This window comes from Pseudogymnoascus verrucosus (assembly GCF_001662655.1).
Source record: "Pseudogymnoascus verrucosus strain UAMH 10579 unplaced genomic scaffold scaffold_45, whole genome shotgun sequence".
Taxonomy (NCBI): domain Eukaryota; kingdom Fungi; phylum Ascomycota; class Leotiomycetes; order Thelebolales; family Thelebolaceae; genus Pseudogymnoascus; species Pseudogymnoascus verrucosus.
In genome coordinates, this window is record NW_017263696.1 from 249,762 (window position 1) to 268,339 (window position 18,578).

At 49.0% G+C, this 18,578-nt stretch overlaps 7 protein-coding genes across 7 annotated transcripts; 5 read left to right on the forward strand and 2 right to left on the reverse strand.

The window, feature by feature from the left end:
* Nucleotides 1-193: 193 nt before the first annotated feature.
* Nucleotides 194-1,121, forward strand: RPS13 (ribosomal 40S subunit protein S13). Its single transcript, XM_018277600.2, has 5 exons — nt 194-341; nt 397-502; nt 558-590; nt 718-764; nt 824-1,121. The coding sequence occupies exons 1-5, from the start codon at nt 246-248 to the stop codon at nt 995-997; spliced, it is 456 nt and encodes a 151-aa protein (XP_018127513.1). The 5' UTR covers nt 194-245; the 3' UTR covers nt 998-1,121.
* VE01_08173 (uncharacterized protein) lies at nt 1,029-1,998 on the reverse strand. The gene is made up of 3 exons (XM_018277601.2): nt 1,759-1,998; nt 1,461-1,705; nt 1,029-1,402 (listed from the first exon to the last, which is right to left on the reverse strand). Exons 1-3 carry the CDS (start codon nt 1,927-1,929, stop codon nt 1,333-1,335), a joined length of 486 nt encoding a protein of 161 aa, XP_018127512.1. The 5' UTR covers nt 1,930-1,998; the 3' UTR covers nt 1,029-1,332.
* Nucleotides 1,889-5,987, forward strand: VE01_08174 (uncharacterized protein). Its single transcript, XM_059463945.1, has 4 exons — nt 1,889-2,718; nt 2,772-3,445; nt 3,496-4,377; nt 4,472-5,987. The coding sequence occupies exons 1-4, from the start codon at nt 2,246-2,248 to the stop codon at nt 5,020-5,022; spliced, it is 2,580 nt and encodes an 859-aa protein (XP_059319450.1). The 5' UTR covers nt 1,889-2,245; the 3' UTR covers nt 5,023-5,987.
* Nucleotides 5,988-6,918: 931 nt separating this feature from the next.
* On the forward strand, nt 6,919-11,042 carry SUL2 (sulfate permease). The gene is made up of 4 exons (XM_018277603.2): nt 6,919-8,395; nt 8,451-8,596; nt 8,651-9,194; nt 9,248-11,042. The coding sequence occupies exons 1-4, from the start codon at nt 8,116-8,118 to the stop codon at nt 10,759-10,761; spliced, it is 2,484 nt and encodes an 827-aa protein (XP_018127509.1). The 5' UTR covers nt 6,919-8,115; the 3' UTR covers nt 10,762-11,042.
* Nucleotides 11,043-11,295: 253 nt separating this feature from the next.
* VE01_08176 (uncharacterized protein) lies at nt 11,296-13,123 on the forward strand. Its single transcript, XM_018277604.2, has 3 exons — nt 11,296-11,844; nt 11,895-12,672; nt 12,724-13,123. The coding sequence occupies exons 1-3, from the start codon at nt 11,471-11,473 to the stop codon at nt 12,895-12,897; spliced, it is 1,326 nt and encodes a 441-aa protein (XP_018127496.1). The 5' UTR covers nt 11,296-11,470; the 3' UTR covers nt 12,898-13,123.
* A 135-nt stretch (nt 13,124-13,258) lies between these two features.
* VE01_08177 (uncharacterized protein) lies at nt 13,259-16,040 on the forward strand. Its single transcript, XM_059463946.1, has 3 exons — nt 13,259-15,607; nt 15,659-15,797; nt 15,860-16,040. The coding sequence occupies exons 1-3, from the start codon at nt 14,005-14,007 to the stop codon at nt 15,972-15,974; spliced, it is 1,857 nt and encodes a 618-aa protein (XP_059319451.1). The 5' UTR covers nt 13,259-14,004; the 3' UTR covers nt 15,975-16,040.
* An 848-nt stretch (nt 16,041-16,888) lies between these two features.
* Nucleotides 16,889-18,576, reverse strand: VE01_10819 (uncharacterized protein). Its single transcript, XM_059464269.1, has one exon. The coding sequence runs from the start codon at nt 18,299-18,301 to the stop codon at nt 17,042-17,044; it is 1,260 nt and encodes a 419-aa protein (XP_059320252.1). The 5' UTR covers nt 18,302-18,576; the 3' UTR covers nt 16,889-17,041.
* Nucleotides 18,577-18,578: the final 2 nt, after the last annotated feature.

The window sequence follows — 18,578 nt, forward strand, 5'->3', positions numbered from 1 at the left end:
ACAAATCGAGTTGCGAACAACAACTCCAAAGTTGGAGAGTACAAATATACTGGCAAGAGGAAGAAAATCTCGATGGTTTTAATCTCCAAATTCCGATTGGTACTAGCGCGGTTACCACACACAGAAGTTGCTGCCCTAGCTTAATTTAAGCGACCGCACTTTTCGTCGGGAAGAGAAGCGACAACTTTTGATCCTCACCCACGACGACGACTCTCCGCCCTTCGACAACTTCATAATCATCGACAATGGGACGCCTTCACTCTAACGGAAAGGGCATATCTGCCTCCGCCATCCCATACTCCCGCACTCCTCCAGCATGGTTGAAGACCACTCCTGAGCAGGTACAATTTGCCAATTGACATCGGTCGCAAAGATCGCGCGCTTACACTTTTATAGGTTGTCGACCAGATTTGCAAGCTTGCAAAGAAGGGAGCTACCCCATCGCAAATCGGTGTTGTCCTCCGTGACAGCCACGGTGTTGCCCAGGTCAAGGTTGTGACCGGTATGTGGAATCTTTTTAATCCAGTTTCTTCGAACATAAACTAACGATGTCCCAGGTAACAAGATTCTCAGAATCCTCAAGTCCAACGGTACGGTTCCACCGACATGAATTCACGACTATACTCGGATATGCACATATTGCACGAATATAGCCGTGGATTTATTCCATAAACCCCAGCCTCTGTTTGGTCTCAAAGACTGACGGAGTGATCACAGGCCTCGCACCAGAAATCCCAGAGGATCTTTACATGTTGATCAAGAAGGTACGTTTTGGCAAAATTCGCACCAGACGCAATCGCAATGCTAATCATTGATTCTCCAGGCCGTCGCTGTCCGCAAGCACCTCGAGCGCAACCGCAAGGACCAGGACTCCAAGTTCCGCCTGATTCTCATCGAGTCCCGCATCCACCGCCTGTCCCGTTACTACAAGACCGTCGGTGTTCTCCCACCCACCTGGAGATACGAGAGCTCCACCGCCAGCACCATGGTCTCATAGATCATTCGTTGGAATGGATGTTTAAGGAGTTGGGGCCGGATATCTTGCATTATGATCGAGGTTACTGTTCTAAAAGCTCGGATAGCTTAGATCTCAGTGAATTGAAACCCGCACGCACCACCCGTCTTACATGTTCCTGGCTTTTGAACCGTGATATCAATGTGACAGTATGAACACTATCTGCTTGACCACTGGGCCTAATTTAGTTGGCGAAATCATTTCCAATCACTCCTGTCTTCTCATAGCTCGTTGTCATTACCAGCTGCTATCTCCTCTTTGATATCATGCGTAGCTGCCTATCCATTTTCCATCCCGTAATATACACCCAAATTTACTCAGTTTCCCTCAATCTCCTTAGATTTCTGAAGTAAGAACTCCCCCAGCACCCTCAGTGGGTCAGATGGCCTATTATAGAATCAATACGCTGCATGATAAGTAAAACACAGCCCCAGATTAAACGCACTGTTCTTTGGCCAGATGCTTCATGCCTTCCAACAACGTCGCCGTGACTTTAGCGTTCAGATACTGGCGCGCAGGAGCACCATGAGGTGGGGCATGCGCAGGCATAGCGGTGGGCCCTGGCTCAGGATGCTGTGACGCCGCTCGAGACGAGCTATCTGCAGCAATATTTGCCTGCACAGGTGTACCAGTGCGGGCAGGAATCGGGCTCTGAGCGTTGGGAACTTTTCCCACTGCAGGCGCAGGTGACTATGGCAAAATAAGCAAGTGTCCCACCAAGACCACTCTTATGCCACACAAACCTCAACGGACTCATCGGCCATGGTGACGTCTTTCGCCGCCTCTGATTGAGGTGGGTTGGCTGAGATATCAGTGCTCTCTGCCTCAGTCTGAGCCGCTGGTTGTTGGGACATGGCGAGTTGATACGCTTGGGCAGCGGCGGCGATTCCAGTGGGCGGGTTCTTAGCTTCCATTGTTTGAGAGATGTATGTATTAATTCATCTCCTTAGTGGTAGAAACAGCTGTCGATCTGGCAAGGACAGTTACTCTTTGTCTTCTCTCCAGTTATGTGTGGATCACGCCGCATAAATGGACATCACGTGATTACGCGTCAGGAATTTCGCGAACTTCTCTCCGCCATCTAGTTAACCCCACCTCCTCGCGATAAGGTGATTTATATCACAAAGGACGCTTCGCTGAATGGGCGATATGGCCTGGCTATAATACACGTCGGCCAGGCCCAAAACAGTGGATGGAGGGTTGCCAGATATCCCACAATTGTTGTCACAGATGGCGGCTATAGATGAGCGTGATAATGGTTATCCCGTGAAGCGGCGGAAGACTGGTGAGCAAGTTGAGACCCTGAAACCAGAAACTCCTTCAGCAACCTGCGGCGGCTTCGAAAATTCGAGGCCTGACTTGGACCTCGACACCTTTGGTACAGATACGGACGCAGCTGAGTCCAAGCCAGACACGGACGGCCCCACGGAGCTGGAAAGCGCTCTCCCACATCTAGATCAGGGAAAGGATGCTATCGTAGATTACGAGGCTATACAGCTGTTCGAGAAGGATCTAAATATATCCAAAGACCTTGAAGATAATTTAAACTCCCAGAAATTACCCAGTGGCCGCCGGTCAATTTACGTCGATGCCTTCAACCTAGCTTTGGAAACTGTCCTTGATGAAGAAAGCCATTTATTTGACGAGAGAGAGGGGAAAGTATTTGACGAGTGGCGCGGATTGAGTTATGAGGCCCAGTATCTGTAAGAAACGCCTGGCCGTGTTTATTACTAACTATTTTGCTAATACCTACTAGTTATGTCCGATTATTTCTCAGAAAGACGTCGGCCTGGCATCGTACTTCAAAACTGGGGTATCATTCCGATATATCAGATATTTCCGCTGCTATTGGGAGTCTACAGTCATCTCGTCCTCTGTCGCGGGTCTCAGAGGCAGGACTGATCACAGATGTTAAGATAGAAGACTCGGATTCTCAACTGGAAGGCAACTCATTTACTTTTGCCGATGCATTGACTGAGGATACCACGACGCTGGAGGAGGTATCATCATTGCTGTCGTTGGATGAATTGAAGAGCATCGGCAAGGAAGCAAGGGTTCGAGGAAAGAACAAAACGGAGCTTCTGAGCGCTCTTCGACGTATGAGTCGGGCTCAAAGCGGTCTTGGTTCGGTGGGCCTGAAGATACTGAAATCGAAATCTAATCTGGAAATAGTATCCCCTGAGATCAGGATATCAGATATCCCTCATATCTCGGCCGGGAACAGTGACGTGGTTCACCAGGACGAGAATGCCACTCGTTCAAACGGCAATGTGAAATTGTCAGATCAGACATTCGGCGAAAATAATAGGGATAGACACTTCATCCTCAGGATTCTTGGCAATATTGGGTCCTGCATTCGACTTTCGTCCAGTACGTTGAAACTTTTCGAAAGAGTACACATGGTTTATTACAGATCAACTAAATGGACGGGTGCGTAGTTCCCAGTTCACACAAATCAAACAATTACTGACACGGCCCAGATAAATCACTCACAACGATTATTCTGGCACGGATTCAGAAGAGGAATTTTCCAAATTATTTAATTTGTAGGTCAGCAAATATATTCCCATCGAGGGCCATGTTACTTGAATTCGAAGCAAGTATCCGCCTCCAACACCAGGTTGACAGCGTACTCGAAAATGGTCTACAGGATAATCAGGTACAGGAAGAAATGCTATCCATTTTCGAGGAGGTCTACCCCAAATGGCAGGCTCTGGTAGCAGATGAGCAGCACAAGGAGGAACGGGTCTATGAAAGCGGAGAGGGAGCATATCTACGACTCTTTTCGCCTTGCTCGGTGTATACACGCATTATATTCAAGGCGACTTTGGTATTTGGACGGCTGAAGATGTATGAGCGTGAACATAGTGTGTTGACGGAACTTCTGGAACAACGGCTCTTCACTTATCGTCGGGGTGGCATATACCAGAGAAAGGCGCTTCTTGAGGAGCATTACTTGGCAGACGCCGGAGCCAACTCAACGGAAACAGCTGGAATGAGCCAGGACCAATTGAAAAGATATTGGAAGCGGTCATCACTGAAGACGGCCGAAGAAGGTTTACAGGACCGTGACTGTCACGTAATATACCATTACGATTTGGAGAAGCGCATAGTCAAGCTCGAGAAGGCTATAAAAACCCCAAAGAGGGAACAGCACGACTTTGGACACACACGGCTTATCACGCCCATAGAGAGGAATGTTGAGGGTATACAAGTTCGAGTCATACCTGCTGATGTTGGGCGCGCGGGTGCTGAGGAACGGCGAAGTGCCAAAACGATATGGGTGGATGAGAAGGATGGTGGTGGCGAATGCAGCGTTGAAGCTATGTGCCTTTCATGGTATCGAAATCAGGGGTGGAAAGGTAAGCTCATGCATATTTCCCTCGGAGTAGTATTTCGAGAGAGATGGACAGTGCAGTTGTTCGATTCTGGTTGAAAGTAGGCTAATCGTCGCAGGTTACCATGCTGAAGGTGGCATTCTTCAAACCCTCTTCGCATACCTCTTCTATGATATCCTCTTCGCCTATATCCCGAATGTTTTCCAGACGGAATTCCAGACCTGCCCCCTGGATCTATACACCGAGGCGTTTTTCCCCTCACGCGCATCCGAGATACACCACCGACTTGCTGAGCTATCGAATGGCGGTGCAGGGCGATTAATCCGCGAAGTCGACGAGCGAGAAAGAGAGAGGCGCACTTGCGTGGTCGGCTTGAACTGGGACTTCGCGGTCGACGATCTGCTAGAGATTGCAGCTTGTTTTGACGGCTCAGCTCTGGCCAGTATCTGTATGGTGATGGCGCAGGATTATCGGCAGCGGGGAGGCGGCGTCCCTGATTTGTTCTTGTGGAATCCAGAGACGAGCCAAGTGATGTTCTCTGAGGTTAAGTCCGAGAACGACAGGCTTTCTGACACCCAGCGCTTGTGGATTCACGTCCTTATGAGCTCAGGGGTGAAGGTCGAGCTGTGCAACGCCGTGGCAAGAGAGATGAGGACAAGAGAGGAATGAGACGAAACAGAGACTGCAGGTTCAACATGACCGCAGTCAACTGTTAAAGGCCTACCTGGAGGACGAGTGAGAGATGGGATGAAACCTGGACCCTGCGCCTGTCTGGGTAGAAGGAGAAAGGGATGGTTGAACACAATCGTAGTCAACTGAAGGGGCCCTACCTGAGAACGAAGAGGAATGCGACAAAACCTGGACCCTGCGCTTGTCTGGGTGGAAACAGAAGAGGAGGGTCAAACACAACCACCCTCAACTGGCAGGGACCTACCTGAACGACGCGTTTAGACAAAGCATTGTGATGCCCGCAGCCACTGGTGCCTCCTACACATCGATGACATTCATAGGAGACTGATGACATTCTCGGGCGCTCCTCACAATCGGCAAACATGTCCTATTCCGGTCCCATCTGTCTGGTCGTGAGACACAAAGGGGCAGTGTGAGGATAGGAGAGGCTGATCATACCCGCGGAAATATCGAATTTCGGGGGGAGAGGATGCAAACATTGGGCTTTCCCATTTCATATTTCATGTATATACATATATTTATACCAACTTTGAATATGTGTGTGATTGGGTGCCAGCCCACAGGGAACAATATCGCAATGTGACGGCCGTGAGACAGGAACGACTTGGCGATGTGGTGTGAATTCGATATGTGGGACTTGTACCTTGTGCGAATATCCGGGGCAAGTGACACCACATTAGGGAAGAGAAGGATAATGGAAACAGGCAAAAAATGGGGGTTTGGTGGGGGATCGGTCGGCGGGCAAGGGCACGAAAGGCACGAATAGCTCAGGTTGGACGTCACGTCATCCGCCCCATGCGGTGGCATCATTTACTAGCGCGCTTCTGTGCAGAGGTATACTGCAGTACTTTGCGTTGGTTCTGGTCTGCGTGAACAAATTTTAATCTCGGACCCCAGGTAGAGAAGTACATCTGATCTATCTGATCTGGCCCGGCAGTGTCGTCCTCTACCGTCCGTAGTTTTCTCGTTATACAAATTAAACGTGTCTATGCTCGTACAGCTCGTACAGCGCGAGTGTTTCTGTATATATCGTCGTGCAGTATCGTGGCAATTGGGAAGGACAAGAGTCTCTCTGGTTGTACTAACTAGATGGACGATCTTGCATGTGTATGGAGAGCTCCGTGCAGGTACTAACTTGACCATAATAGAACAACGTGCACTGTTGTGCCCCGGACGATGTACCTTGCCCTGTCTTTTGTATGGGGTTTGCGGGCAACACAGCTCACAACAGTACTTCCAACAACCACTGCCACGGCCACGATTCTGTAAGCCATGTATGTAATATACTATACTTACTATTCTTACTACAGTCAGTATTCTTACTAAGTAAGGGAAAGGCTGTTGGGGTCCACGCGATCTTCGTAAGCATGTGGGAAACTTCACACGTATGAAAAGAAGGATACGCATTATACGTATTACACTAGCATTCTCTAGTATACTCAAGACGTGTACGTATCTCTGCCTTCTACTGCCTACACAGTACGTACAATCCAGTCCGTCCATACGGAATGCGCGCATATCTGCAGGCTTGGTGCAGGCTCGTTTTAAGGTTCCCTATCGCTTCTCTGCCCTAGTCTGCCCCTTGTCAATCTCTATCCACTCCGCCCACGCTTATCCACACCGAGCCGCCTCGGTTGCAGGGATAACATGGCGTGCTCTTCCACTCTTCCAAACGTTCCTCTCTTTTTCTCTCTTTTATGCGGGCCGATGTACTCATAACGCGTACTATGTTACTATCCATACTGTAAACCCGCCCAACTGCCTTACATTTGCAGCATACAGTATGGCGAGAAAGGGTATATACCAAGGCAAGTACATGCATACATGCATACGTACTATACAAACTGGACGTGCCTTATGCTAACAACTCCCGCTCGTTCTATCCTTCTTGCCCCCCTCCCCCCACTCCTCTCCACCAAACATCGATCTTGTTTGTGAATTTATCCCCGTTTCCCGCCTCTCGGAGGCCCGGTCATGGCTCCGGTTTGTGAGGGCTTCGCGGTATAATACTCGAGCTCGCTCGTGTCGTACATATAAATCCATCCCAATTATTGTACACCCTAAGCCGAGTCACCTGTCCATTCCTCTTCCCCTCCCTCCTCTCGCCCTCTCCTCTCTCCGGCTCCTATCAAACAACACCATTGTGACGACTATACCCCGAGGCCTTCAAATTCAATAGAACCTCCGGCCACCAACACGCCCCCAATTACGCCCTCACCACCCTCACCACTCTCATCCCATCTCCTCATTCCATCTCAGACAACAGAGTGGCTTCTATCAAACAAGCAATTTGCTCCTTCTCCACCTAACGACTTAACGACGCCACACTGCGAATGTCTCTGTCGCTTTCTGATTTATAGAAAATCACGCCTTTTCCGTCCAGAGTGAGGTAATCGTCCAGGTTCTGGCGTGCTGTGCTGCTCCCACACCAACTCAGGTCAAGCCACCATCTCACCATACCCTCCAAACCTCAGCTCGTGGCGTCCTGCGAAAGCTTGCCTACTTGCTTATTCTCGTCTCTCCGCAGCGGGAAATCCCTGGAGCCATACTTCTGGATCCCTCCCCCTTCTTGGATCCCTCCCCCACGGCACCCGTGCTTTCACAGGGGACCCTTTCCTGCAAAGGTAAACTTGCAGCTCATCTAGCAACCTAGACTATACCTACTCTGCATATACTACACACGCTCTAATTCGGCAGCAACCCACTTCACATTGCACATCACCACACCCTTGTCTGTCAGGCCGCGCCATATTCATATTCGGTGCTCCTACGCGGGGGTCAGGGTGGTCACTGTTTCACTCTCCACGCGACTCTGCGCGCCCAGCTGAAGCTTGACCCTTTCCACGCATTCTTTTGTTCAAGGGATATAAGGCACGCCATCTCCCATCATCTGCAGTCTTCAGTTTGGTCAGCATCCCTTCCTTCGCAACTACCTCGCCTTCATTAGGAAAAGAGTTTCGTCTTTTTCTTGTCATCTTCTGGCAACGTCGGTGCAACTCGTGCACTAGACACCTCGGATCTTAATCGACTCGATTTCCTTTGCTACCGCCCTCAAGGGTCATCCTACCCAAGATGGCCGAGTCAAGGGCAAAGGCTGGTCACTTCGTGGCTAAAGCTCTCGGAATTAAGCTTGACGAGCCATATATCTACGAGACCACCACCAGGGGCGAGTCTGTCTTCTCAACCAAGACGGCTGATACTTTCGTCGAGGAAGAGCCGTCGACCTGGGAATGGATCCATGAGACGGTCCCAAGTTGGAAAGATTTGGGATCCTACCTCAGATCACTGTTCCCGTTTACTTACTGGATTACGCGCTACAACGTGCAATGGCTTATCGGTGACTTGGTCGCAGGTCAGTTATCCCGCCCGCGGTCGCATCTCCCCTACACCTGCTGACTTTGGTGAAGGTATTACAATTGGAGCTGTTGTTGTCCCCCAGGGAATGGCTTATGCTCTGCTTGCAAAGCTAGAAGTTCAGTTTGGTTTATACTCTTCCTTCATGGGCGTCCTGATATACTGGTTCTTTGCAACCTCGAAGGATATTACTATTGGTGTACGTTATCCCTCTTCCCCCTGAATTTTGGGACTGTGTTGACTCCTGAAACAGCCTGTTGCCGTCATGTCAACAATTGTTGGTAATGTCGTTATCAAAGCGAATGCCATCGATCCTACTATTCCAGGGCATGTTATTGCCTCTGCATTGGCTGTACTCTGTGGGGCTATCATTGTGACAATCGGTCTGCTTCGAATGGGATGGATCGTTGATTTGATCTCGCTCACTTCTATCACCGCATTCATGACCGGATCGGCTATTAGCATTGCAGCTGGCCAAGTTCCAACTATGATGGGCATCAACAAACTTCTGGACACACGTGCTCCCACATATCTCGTCATCATCAATACCTTGAAAAACCTTAAGCACTCCAACCTGAATGCGGCCATGGGAATTACTGCTCTTGCGATGCTATACATCATCCGCTTCGCGTGCAGCTATGCTGCCAAGAAGTATCCGAGCCAAAAGAAGACGTTCTTCTTCGTGTCGACTCTCCGAACAGTCTTCGTTATCCTGCTCTACACACTTATCAGTTATCTCGTCAACAGGAACCATCGCGCACATCCGCTATTCAGCATCTTGGGAAAGGTTCCTAGAGGTATGCTATTCTGCACTATAGCGCATTTGTTCTATTTATCTAATATAAAACAGGATTCCAGAATGCCGCGGTTCCGAAGATCACTATCCCTATCATCAAGTTGTTCATCTCCGAAGTGCCTGCCTCCGTCATTGTTCTCTTGATTGAGCACATCGCGATCTCAAAGTCCTTTGGCCGAATCAACAACTACGTTATTGACCCGTCACAAGAAATGGTCGCCATCGGCGTTACCAACATCCTCGGACCCTTCCTCGGCGGATATCCTGCCACTGGTTCTTTCTCCCGCACAGCAATTAAGTCCAAGGCCGGAGTCCGTACCCCATTTGCTGGTGTAATCACTGCCGTTGTGGTACTCCTTGCTATCTACGCCTTACCGGCAGTCTTCTTTTACATCCCGAGCGCGAGTTTGTCAGGAGTTATTATCCATGCCGTTGGTGATCTCATCACCCACCCGAACACGATCTACCGATTTTGGCGAGTCTCGCCATGGGAGGTCCTCATCTTCTTCGTCGGTGTGTTTGTTACCATCTTCTCGTCTATTGAGAACGGTATCTACTGCACGATCGTCATCTCGGCCGCTATTTTGCTTTTCCGTGTGTTGAAAGCCAAGGGTCGATTCCTTGGCCAGGTTAAGATTCACTCCGTCCGTGGAGATAATATCCTTGGCGACAGTACCGATCAATACAACCAACAGGATTCGGATGCTCCGACATCCAATGCCGCCATCACGGACGCACGCTCCCGCAACATTTTCCTTCCCATTGATCATGACGACGGGTCGAACCCCGAGATCGAGATCAAAACCCCATACCCTGGAGTCTTCATCTACAGATTCTCTGAAGGCTTCAACTATCCCAACGCCAATCACTATCTTGACCACTTGACGAATCACATTTTTGCCGTCACTAGGCGCACCAATCCGAATTCGTACGGGAAGCTAGGAGACCGTCCTTGGAACGACCCGGGACCTCGCCGTGGACAAGTAGAGGTCGACGACTCCGGAAAACCTACTCTTAAAGCTATTATCTTCGACTTCAGCTCTGTGAACAATGTCGACATCACCTCGGTGCAGCAGCTTATTGACGTGCGCAACCAACTGGACAAATACACATCACCGGAGGTCGTTGACTGGCATTTCGCCTGCATCAACAACCGCTGGACGAAGCGGGCGTTGGTTAGTGCTGGATTCGGAAACCCATCCCAGCCAGGTGTCGACTTCAACCACCGATGGAAGCCAATCTTCAGTGTGGCTGAAATTGGCGGGGCAGATTCCGCCGCCGAGGTTGCCGAGGGTATTGAAAAGGATGAGCTTGTGAAGCACCGGACACGGGATGCTGAGCGCACCTCCTCCAGCCCTGACGACATTGGAAACAGCCCCTCGACCACCACCACCGATGGTCTTGTGCCCCAGTTGAAGCAGCCAAATCGTGTCGCAGTGGTTCACGGGCTCAACCGCCCGCTGTTCCACACTGATCTCACTGGTGCCTTCCAGAGTGCCGTCGCCAACATTGAGTGGAGGCAACAGTACGAGGACGCAGGTGGCGCGGGCATCGGTCAGCTGCCTTAAGTTGTTGCTGTTTTTGGTTTTGTGTTTTGCGAGATACCCACCGGGTCTGCTATGCCCCTGGATTGTTTGGGTCGTTTTTTCAGCGTGCTTGTCCTTTGAGAGGTTGGGAATTGAACCACAACGATATCTAGTACATGTATCTATCGTATCTATTGTGGCACTGTGGTACATAAGATGCGAAATTGGTTGGACAAATTATTATCTTCTATATGTCCTAAGCAATATTCGACATGCCTATATATATGGCCAGCATTTAGCAGTAGCTTATAAGCCTCATTAATATCATTCTAATTTCCAAAATGCACTTTTTATATTTATGTTAGTAGTCGATAAAAGATGCTTAATTATAGAGTACATCCATAGCCTTTCGTTGGAGGAGGTGCCTCCGGGATGTGACCCCCCGTACCCCGGTCTCGGTCGCGGTCGCGACTTCGCCGAGCATTACGCCCCACACGATGATCCATGTACTTAGCGTATCTGACGAAACTAGATCCCTGTATGAGAAAGGTGGCCTGAAGCGACGGTACCTGGAGAGCCATCAACCATGAAGTGTCACCCAGAAGAATCGCAGAATCTGGGGCATATTCGACAATCCACGCCTACGTGGAAGCTGCGCTAATCTCGACTATGAGCTGATATCGCTTTGGGCTCTATCAATTGACCTCGACGTCTTCTCAACGACCAATTATCCTCGGCCGCGCTCTGCAGGATGCCGCCGAAATCTAGATTCACAAGGCTAGATGCCTTCACAAAGACGGTGGATGAGGCGCGAGTACGCACCACCAGCGGAGGCATTGTTACAATTGCTTCGCTCCTCATAGTAATCTATCTCGCTTTTGGAGAATGGGCGGACTATCGCCGTATTGTCGTCCACCCGGAGTTGGTGGTGGACAAGAGCAGAGGAGAGAAGATGGAGATCTGGATGAACATTACATTCCCATACGTCCCGTGCGAGCTTCTTACGCTTGATGTGATGGATGTGTCGGGCGAGATGCAGACGGGTGTTAAGCATGGAGTCAGCAAAGTCCGCTTGAACTCCCCCGATGCGGGTGGCGGAGCTATCGATGTGAAGGCACTTGACCTGTGAATATGCCTCCCCATTGAACAATTGACTCGAGTCTAATATTGAACAGGCACTCGACCGAAGAAAAAGCCGCGCACTTGGATCCCTCATACTGTGGCCAGTGTTACGGCGCTACCCCTCCACCGAACGCACAGAAAGCAGGATGTTGTAACACCTGCGACGAAGTACGAGATGCCTACGCGTCTGTTTCCTGGGCATTTGGCCGAGGCGAAAACGTCGAGCAGTGCGAGCGCGAACACTATAGCGAAAGGCTGGATGAGCAGCGCAAGGAAGGTTGCCGCATCGAAGGTGGAGTGCGGGTAAACAAGGTCATTGGCAATTTCCATATCGCCCCAGGACGCAGTTACAGCAATGGCAACATGCATGTCCACGATTTGGCCAATTACTGGGATACTCCGAGTCTGGAGCGCGGACACTCTTTCGCGCATACCATCCACCATGTGCGCTTTGGCCCTCAACTACCTGAAGGGCTTTCAAAGAAGTTTGGTGGTAAGAACCAGCCATGGACCAACCACCATCTCAATCCTCTTGACGGCACACAACAGCATACGCGTGACCCTGCCTTCAACTATATGTATTTCGTTAAGGTCGTCTCAACCTCCTACCTCCCCCTCGGATGGAACAGCAAAAGTGCAGCTAAAACCCAGATTAACGAGGAGAACATTGGGCTTGGAGCCTATGGCCATGCTATGGATGGAAGTGTCGAGACTCATCAGTATTCTGTAACTAGCCATAAGAGAAGTCTTAGCGGTGGAGATGACGGCGCCGAGGGTCACAAAGAGCGCCTGCATTCTCGTACTGGTATCCCAGGCGTTTTCTTCTCATACGTAAGTCCCTGACGCCCCGGCAACCCTGAGATGCATGCTAATATACATTAGGATATCTCGCCTATGAAGGTTATCAACAGGGAGGAGCGTACTAAGACTCTATCCGGTTTCATTACCGGCTTATGTGCGATTGTTGGTGGTACTCTGACCGTGGCTGCGGCCGTGGATCGCGGTTTATATGAGGGAGTTTCGCGGATTAAGAAGTTACAAGCGAAGACACTCTGAAAAAGTGGCGGGTTTTTGGAAACGTGCCTGTCATATTATGGAGCATACGGCGAGGAGTTTATAGTAGAGGTGATAGGAATTGGCTTTATCAATCAATCTTTTAAGGTTATTAACCATGGAGATGCCCTTGTGTTGTATCTGTGTCATTGGATCACAAGCAGAGGATACTCCATCCACAATGCACAACTGTAATCGAATTAACTACAAAGCCAAATAATAGATATGCAGTTTGCAGCGAGTTTGCAGCGAGTGTGACATCCCTCACTGAAGTAAACTTAAATTCTAGCTCAAGCGCCAAACCACGTGAACGGAACGGAAGCGGCTATCTCCTTACTTTTTAGGGGTTCAAGTGCCGCCTTACTGCAAATCCACAATGTGCGGGGTTTGACGCGGGAGCGAGGTATACCACTGTACCCTTACAGTTACAGTACTACACCCGTTTCACTCACTCGCCCTGGGGGATGGGCCGCCAGACTCTTACACTGTATATTCATCCCCTGAATCGCTTATTTGTCGTCACTCGGTGAATACGAACAACTCATTCTGTCTTGTCGCAAAGCGGAACACCATTGAATTCACTACTTTATTGACTCCGTCGCATAGTCAATTTGTGTGTATACAGTCGCGATCTACTCGAACTTCTGCCACGGTTGCCCTCACACGCGCATAACTAATTCACCCGGCTCGCATCGTCAGACAATACTCCACCTGCCCGCCATTCCACAGTTATATACCCCTCGCCCAGTTGGCATCGTTACCTTCAACTCGTCACCGGACTGTGCCATCTGCCTCGACCTTCGCGTCGTTTCTACTGCCCGCCGAAAACCGTGTGCTGGAGGCAAGATATTATTACATATCAGTGGCCGACCTACCTCACGGACTTTTTGGGAGGAATACATACATACCGATGAGGCACATGCTCATACAAAAGCCAGAACCAGATTGGTGTGACACCTTATAACAGATTGCGACTTGAACCAGTGGATGGTACCGGAACTTTGCCCAACTACTTCGAACACGACATCACTGCGCAGCACGGAACTCTTGACGTGCTGCCCCGCTGCCCCCACTACACCTTATATATAAAGCTACAAAACGATCAATCGCATGGGTTCACGACCACCAGCGATCGAGATCCGATCGCGGTCCCATGGCCCTCTAGGCTCAGATTACGAACCCTCATTGCGCCCTCTACCATCTCCCCGCCTACATGTCGCCGGCGATGTCCCCCCCGAGCTGTCGCCGCTCGATGCCTTCGCTGCACAGAGTCGGCTCCTGGCAAAGAAGCTAGAGGAGGGGATGAAGGGAGAGAACCGTATGAGCCGCTTGCCACCGCTTTCGAGTGAGAGTCCTTTGATAGCATCACGGCCGGGGTTTTTTCGTTCTGCTTCTGCCCGTGATGCAGAGAACATTATGGCTGATCCTCAGTCGTCTCGTCTTGGGATGAGAACAGAAGTCGATGAGCCTACGCTTCGGCCTATCTCGGTGTATCCTAGAATGAGCAAGATCCCCAGTCCCGGCCCAATGCTCAATTTCCCCCTTACTCACGATGATGATGATGAAACCAACCGCGGACGGAAACCAGGGGGGACTGGAAACAACATTATGCACAGCCGAACGGAAGAGTCCCCGGGGCCAATCGGCCAGCTTCCTAGCGGTAGAGTGCAAGACCGCTCTCCATCTCACTTGTCAAGCCGTCCGAGCATTGATTCGATATCACAGCAGCGCTCCTACGACGTTCGCGCTCTTGCCCCTCCTCGATCTCCCTTTTCCCCAAAGATACCTAGTCTTAGGTCGATATCTGCCGATGGTTCGGATGAAGAGTCGGCAGCAATTGCCCCGTCGGAGAGAAATAACCTGCGCAAGCTCTCGTCGAGTAGTAGCCTATCGACTTCGCCCATCTCGCCATTCATGCCTAGATCACCATCTATTTATTCTGACGTCTCTGCTAGCACCAACCGGCTTTCTAAGCCTGCGTTTAATTTTTCAAGGCCACTGAGTCGCGCCGAGCCACCACCAGAAATGCTCATGCGGCAGTCATCAATGGACAGTGAGCGGTTTATGTCTAGGGACGATATAGCTCGAATGCCGTCGAACTTGTCACCCGGTATACCTCCACCAGGCACTCAAGAAACCCCAGCCCCTTCAACCATATACTCTACATTTGCTCTCCCACGTGGTAAAATGCCCGAGCCAGGTTCATTAACCAGCCCGAAATTGGAACAGCCTTCCAGTTCAAACCAATCAGACCTGCCGCAACCCTCATCAAGCAAAACTGAGACGTCTCCGCCTCGTGCGAACCGGGACCCAAATGCAGAGAAGTCTGCAGAGTGGCATGTAACAAAGGGAATAGAATGCCACGAGAATGGATCATTGAACGAGAGTACCTATCATCTCAGGATTGCGGCGAAGCAAAATCATCCTACTGGCATGCTCCTGTATGCGCTTGCCTGCCGACACGGCTGGGGTATGCGTGCAAATCAGCAGGAAGGTGTTCTATGGCTCAGAAAGGCTGCTGAATCCGCCACATTGGAAGTGAATGAAGATGAAAATGCCGCCAAAGGAGGACAGGCTGTGGATGTTGTAGATCAGAAGCAAAGAAAGGCTCAATTCGCACTCAGCATGTGCGAATTGGGAATGAGTCACCTTAATGGCTGGGGTATTGAGCAAGATAAAGTGCTTGCATTGCAGTGCTTTGAGATCGCTGGTGGTATGTTCCCTCTCCTATTTTAGTAAGATTACTTGCTAACGGAATTTGAAGCATGGGGCGACGCGGACGCACTTGCAGAAGCTGGCTTCTGTTATGCTCAGGGGGTCGGATGCAAAAAGGACATGAAGAAAAGCGCCAAATACTACCGTATGGCCGAAAGTAAGGGGATCAGCATGGTTGGCAACAGCTGGTGAGTTTCTATGCAACCTTAACCAAACGAGTGGCAGCCGATTAATGTAGGCGTGATATTAGGATCCATAAGAGCAAGTACAAGGAAGACCCCGTTGACGATGATACATCTGGGCTAAAGAAAGGTCGCAATAAGTCACAGACTCGGTCCATATTCGCTCGCAAGAAGTCATCTTAAAATTAATCGACTATTCTATTATGTTCAAATAGCCTGGCCTGAAATACCATCAGATGCACCTTCTACATAACGAACTGTTAAACCCGTTAATGCTCTAGTGAACTACGTCCAGTGCTTCTTTTTTCCCACGGTAACTGTGACTTATGCCCTAACACAATGTTGACTTTTCCGCATCTTCTGAAAATGTACCATATTATAAATCCCAAGGTAGTTAATTATAAGTATGAAGGCGGCGAATATGGGAATGAGAGGGGTGATGAGGGGGTTGGGTGTGGAATAGAGGGTGTGATGATGGAGAGGAGGGGGTTAGTGGCGGAGATTGTGTATGTTGTTAAGGAGAAGCGGGAGCAGCTTGGGTTTGCTTTGAGTTCGGAGAAGAAGTGTTAGGGGCGTCGAGGGGAAGGAACGACCATTACTCCTTCCCTGTGGAGTTACGCAGTAGCAGCAGGAAAGAACGACCATCGCTCCTGCTATATTTGGATGTGAGATAGTGGAAAGTGGAAAGAGGAAGGCACGACAGTCGCCCTTTCCCTATGGAGTTTTGAGATAATAGAAGGAAGGTTCAAGTATCGTTCTTGCCATTTTTGATTGTAGGGCACTACACGGTAGAGAAGCGGAAGGCAGGACCTTTGCTCTTTCGCTATAGAGTTGATCGCCAGCAGTAAGAAGGATTGACGCTACCTATGTCACAGATAAGTCCATTAATGAATGAATCAGACTAACTGCCCTCGAATACTATCTATATATCATCTAAAAATTCGATCTTAAGCTAGTTATAAAACTGTTCCATTGCTAATATAAAGACAGCGAAATCATTAACTATAGTTTAGAATATAAAACTAAGCTAGGGCATAAGATAGTAAATGCATAGGAGAAATTGTTAGTTTTATAGAGCTTAAGCTTGGCAGTAAAAAGCTTGTCTATTTCTAAAGTTCTAAGTTACATGTTATTAGAGTAGTAACGTAGGTCATGGCCAGACCTGCTACATGGCCGGACCTGCTACCCCACCAAAATCTAGGGCTAATCTACTAAACCACTAACTTAGAAAATCGCAAATAATTCAATTACTACCACCCTAATTCATCTATATCATCCTCTAAAGGCTCTTCTTCACTCTCTTCATCTATTTCCTCAATTATAGCTTCATTTATAGGTCGTGGCGTTGTTCTAGGCCTCTGTGAAGCTGTAGCTGTTGCTGCTTCTGCTTCTACAACTTGCAACCGGAGTTCTTCTGTAGAAATGTGGAATTGACCCTTTAAAACTGCTCTTTTACCCTTATTCTGTGTTCTTCGCTTTTGAATAATTGAGCGTAAGTTATCACACTCTCTTTTTTGAAGAGTGTTACGTGTATTAAGGCGTTCTGTCTCGTCTGCTAACTTATGAATATATCGCTTTGTAGGAGTATTCAAAACACCTTGATTTAAGGCTGTAGAGAGCACAGAATTCGCTTTTTGGAGCGTATTAAAATCAGGTGGACTGCTGTTTAAGAATACCTTCTCAAAAATATCATGCTCTGTAGGAGTATGTGGGCGTTCTAATATAACGTCTGTTGTAGGAAGCGTAGCTGCCCGAATGACTGTTTGTGGTTGAAATGGCTGTAGCCCACTCCCTCTCCAAGCAGAAGTGATATTTACATTTGAAAAAGCAGCTGCTCTTGCAGTAATGTATGCCTCTATCCATTCCGACTTCTGTATACGTAGTAGTTGTGCTTCATTTAGGTGCGAGAGGGCTGTTGTAAGGTGTTTCTTTAAAGGTCCAAAAATTGCAACATCAAGTGGCTGTAGAACATGAGATGTATGAGGAGGTATTATAAGGAGCGATATTCGATTTTGAATACAGTGTGATATAAAGCTTCCACTTATATGGCTATCATGACCGTCGCAAATAAGGAGGCGTTGTTGTAGTTTTCCATTTTGTGTTGCTTTTGCTCTTGTAGAGGGCTCAAAAACGCGTTTTAGCCACTCTAATCCATGAAGATTGCTTGTCCATCCTTTTGTGTTTGCAGAGAAGTGCCATTTTTGTATAACCTCCTTCGGAATCCAGCTTTGTAGGATGTTCTGTCCTTTAAGAATAATAAGGGGCTCAATAGCTGTTCCGTCCATACAGATGCATTCAACAGCAGACACCCATTCCTGTCGGCCAGGATGAGCTTGAAAACGCGTACGGAGTGTAGAATCGACTATAATTCGTGTAGATTGCATAGTTCCAATTGAAAATCCAGTCTCATCCATATTGTAGGTGTTGTAGTTTTCGATTTTTTGCTCTGTTATAAGGCCCTTGTACGCGTCAAACCACCCCTTTAACACCTGCTTTGTAACCCCATTCATCCTCTGTGCCTCAACTCTACGTCCTAACTTAACACGTAAGTTAGGATGCCTTTGAATGAATCGTGGCACCCACTCTTGCCCAAGAGGTAAGTTAGGTATTTGAGGTTGTTGAGTTTGAGGTTGTTGTTGTAGTTGTAGGTGTTGAGGCTGAAAAACGCGACACTTATTTGACCGAACTTCGTCTGCAACCTCACGTAATATCCGATGGCTAGGAGCGTAGCCACTTGCAGTAAGCTCCTTAATCCACTTTAAGAGGACAATTTCCTGATTTTTTGAC

What these genes read in the sequence shown, in the direction of transcription:
- RPS13 (XM_018277600.2), top strand. Translation starts at nt 246, where the DNA reads ATGGGACGCCTTCACTCTAACGGAAAGGGCATATCTGCCTCCGCCATC. An exon ending in CAGAATCCTCAAGTCCAACG is followed by an intron (nt 591 to 717) that starts GTACGGTTCCAC and finishes GAGTGATCACAG; the next exon opens with GCCTCGCACCAGAAATCCCA. An exon ending in TTTACATGTTGATCAAGAAG is followed by an intron (nt 765 to 823) that starts GTACGTTTTGGC and finishes TTGATTCTCCAG; the next exon opens with GCCGTCGCTGTCCGCAAGCA.
- VE01_08173 (XM_018277601.2), bottom strand. Translation starts at nt 1,929, where the DNA reads ATGGAAGCTAAGAACCCGCCCACTGGAATCGCCGCCGCTGCCCAAGCG. An exon ending in TGGCCGATGAGTCCGTTGAG is followed by an intron (nt 1,706 to 1,758) that starts GTTTGTGTGGCA and finishes ATTTTGCCATAG; the next exon opens with TCACCTGCGCCTGCAGTGGG. An exon ending in AAGCATCTGGCCAAAGAACA is followed by an intron (nt 1,403 to 1,460) that starts GTGCGTTTAATC and finishes ATTCTATAATAG; the next exon opens with GCCATCTGACCCACTGAGGG.
- VE01_08174 (XM_059463945.1), top strand. Translation starts at nt 2,246, where the DNA reads ATGGCGGCTATAGATGAGCGTGATAATGGTTATCCCGTGAAGCGGCGG. An exon ending in AGTTATGAGGCCCAGTATCT is followed by an intron (nt 2,719 to 2,771) that starts GTAAGAAACGCC and finishes AATACCTACTAG; the next exon opens with TTATGTCCGATTATTTCTCA. An exon ending in CAGATCAACTAAATGGACGG is followed by an intron (nt 3,446 to 3,495) that starts GTGCGTAGTTCC and finishes GACACGGCCCAG; the next exon opens with ATAAATCACTCACAACGATT.
- SUL2 (XM_018277603.2), top strand. Translation starts at nt 8,116, where the DNA reads ATGGCCGAGTCAAGGGCAAAGGCTGGTCACTTCGTGGCTAAAGCTCTC. An exon ending in TATCGGTGACTTGGTCGCAG is followed by an intron (nt 8,396 to 8,450) that starts GTCAGTTATCCC and finishes ACTTTGGTGAAG; the next exon opens with GTATTACAATTGGAGCTGTT. An exon ending in CTTGGGAAAGGTTCCTAGAG is followed by an intron (nt 9,195 to 9,247) that starts GTATGCTATTCT and finishes AATATAAAACAG; the next exon opens with GATTCCAGAATGCCGCGGTT.
- VE01_08176 (XM_018277604.2), top strand. Translation starts at nt 11,471, where the DNA reads ATGCCGCCGAAATCTAGATTCACAAGGCTAGATGCCTTCACAAAGACG. An exon ending in GATGTGAAGGCACTTGACCT is followed by an intron (nt 11,845 to 11,894) that starts GTGAATATGCCT and finishes AATATTGAACAG; the next exon opens with GCACTCGACCGAAGAAAAAG. An exon ending in CAGGCGTTTTCTTCTCATAC is followed by an intron (nt 12,673 to 12,723) that starts GTAAGTCCCTGA and finishes AATATACATTAG; the next exon opens with GATATCTCGCCTATGAAGGT.
- VE01_08177 (XM_059463946.1), top strand. Translation starts at nt 14,005, where the DNA reads ATGGGTTCACGACCACCAGCGATCGAGATCCGATCGCGGTCCCATGGC. An exon ending in GTGCTTTGAGATCGCTGGTG is followed by an intron (nt 15,608 to 15,658) that starts GTATGTTCCCTC and finishes CGGAATTTGAAG; the next exon opens with CATGGGGCGACGCGGACGCA. An exon ending in AGCATGGTTGGCAACAGCTG is followed by an intron (nt 15,798 to 15,859) that starts GTGAGTTTCTAT and finishes GCGTGATATTAG; the next exon opens with GATCCATAAGAGCAAGTACA.
- VE01_10819 (XM_059464269.1), bottom strand. Translation starts at nt 18,301, where the DNA reads ATGAATGGGGTTACAAAGCAGGTGTTAAAGGGGTGGTTTGACGCGTAC.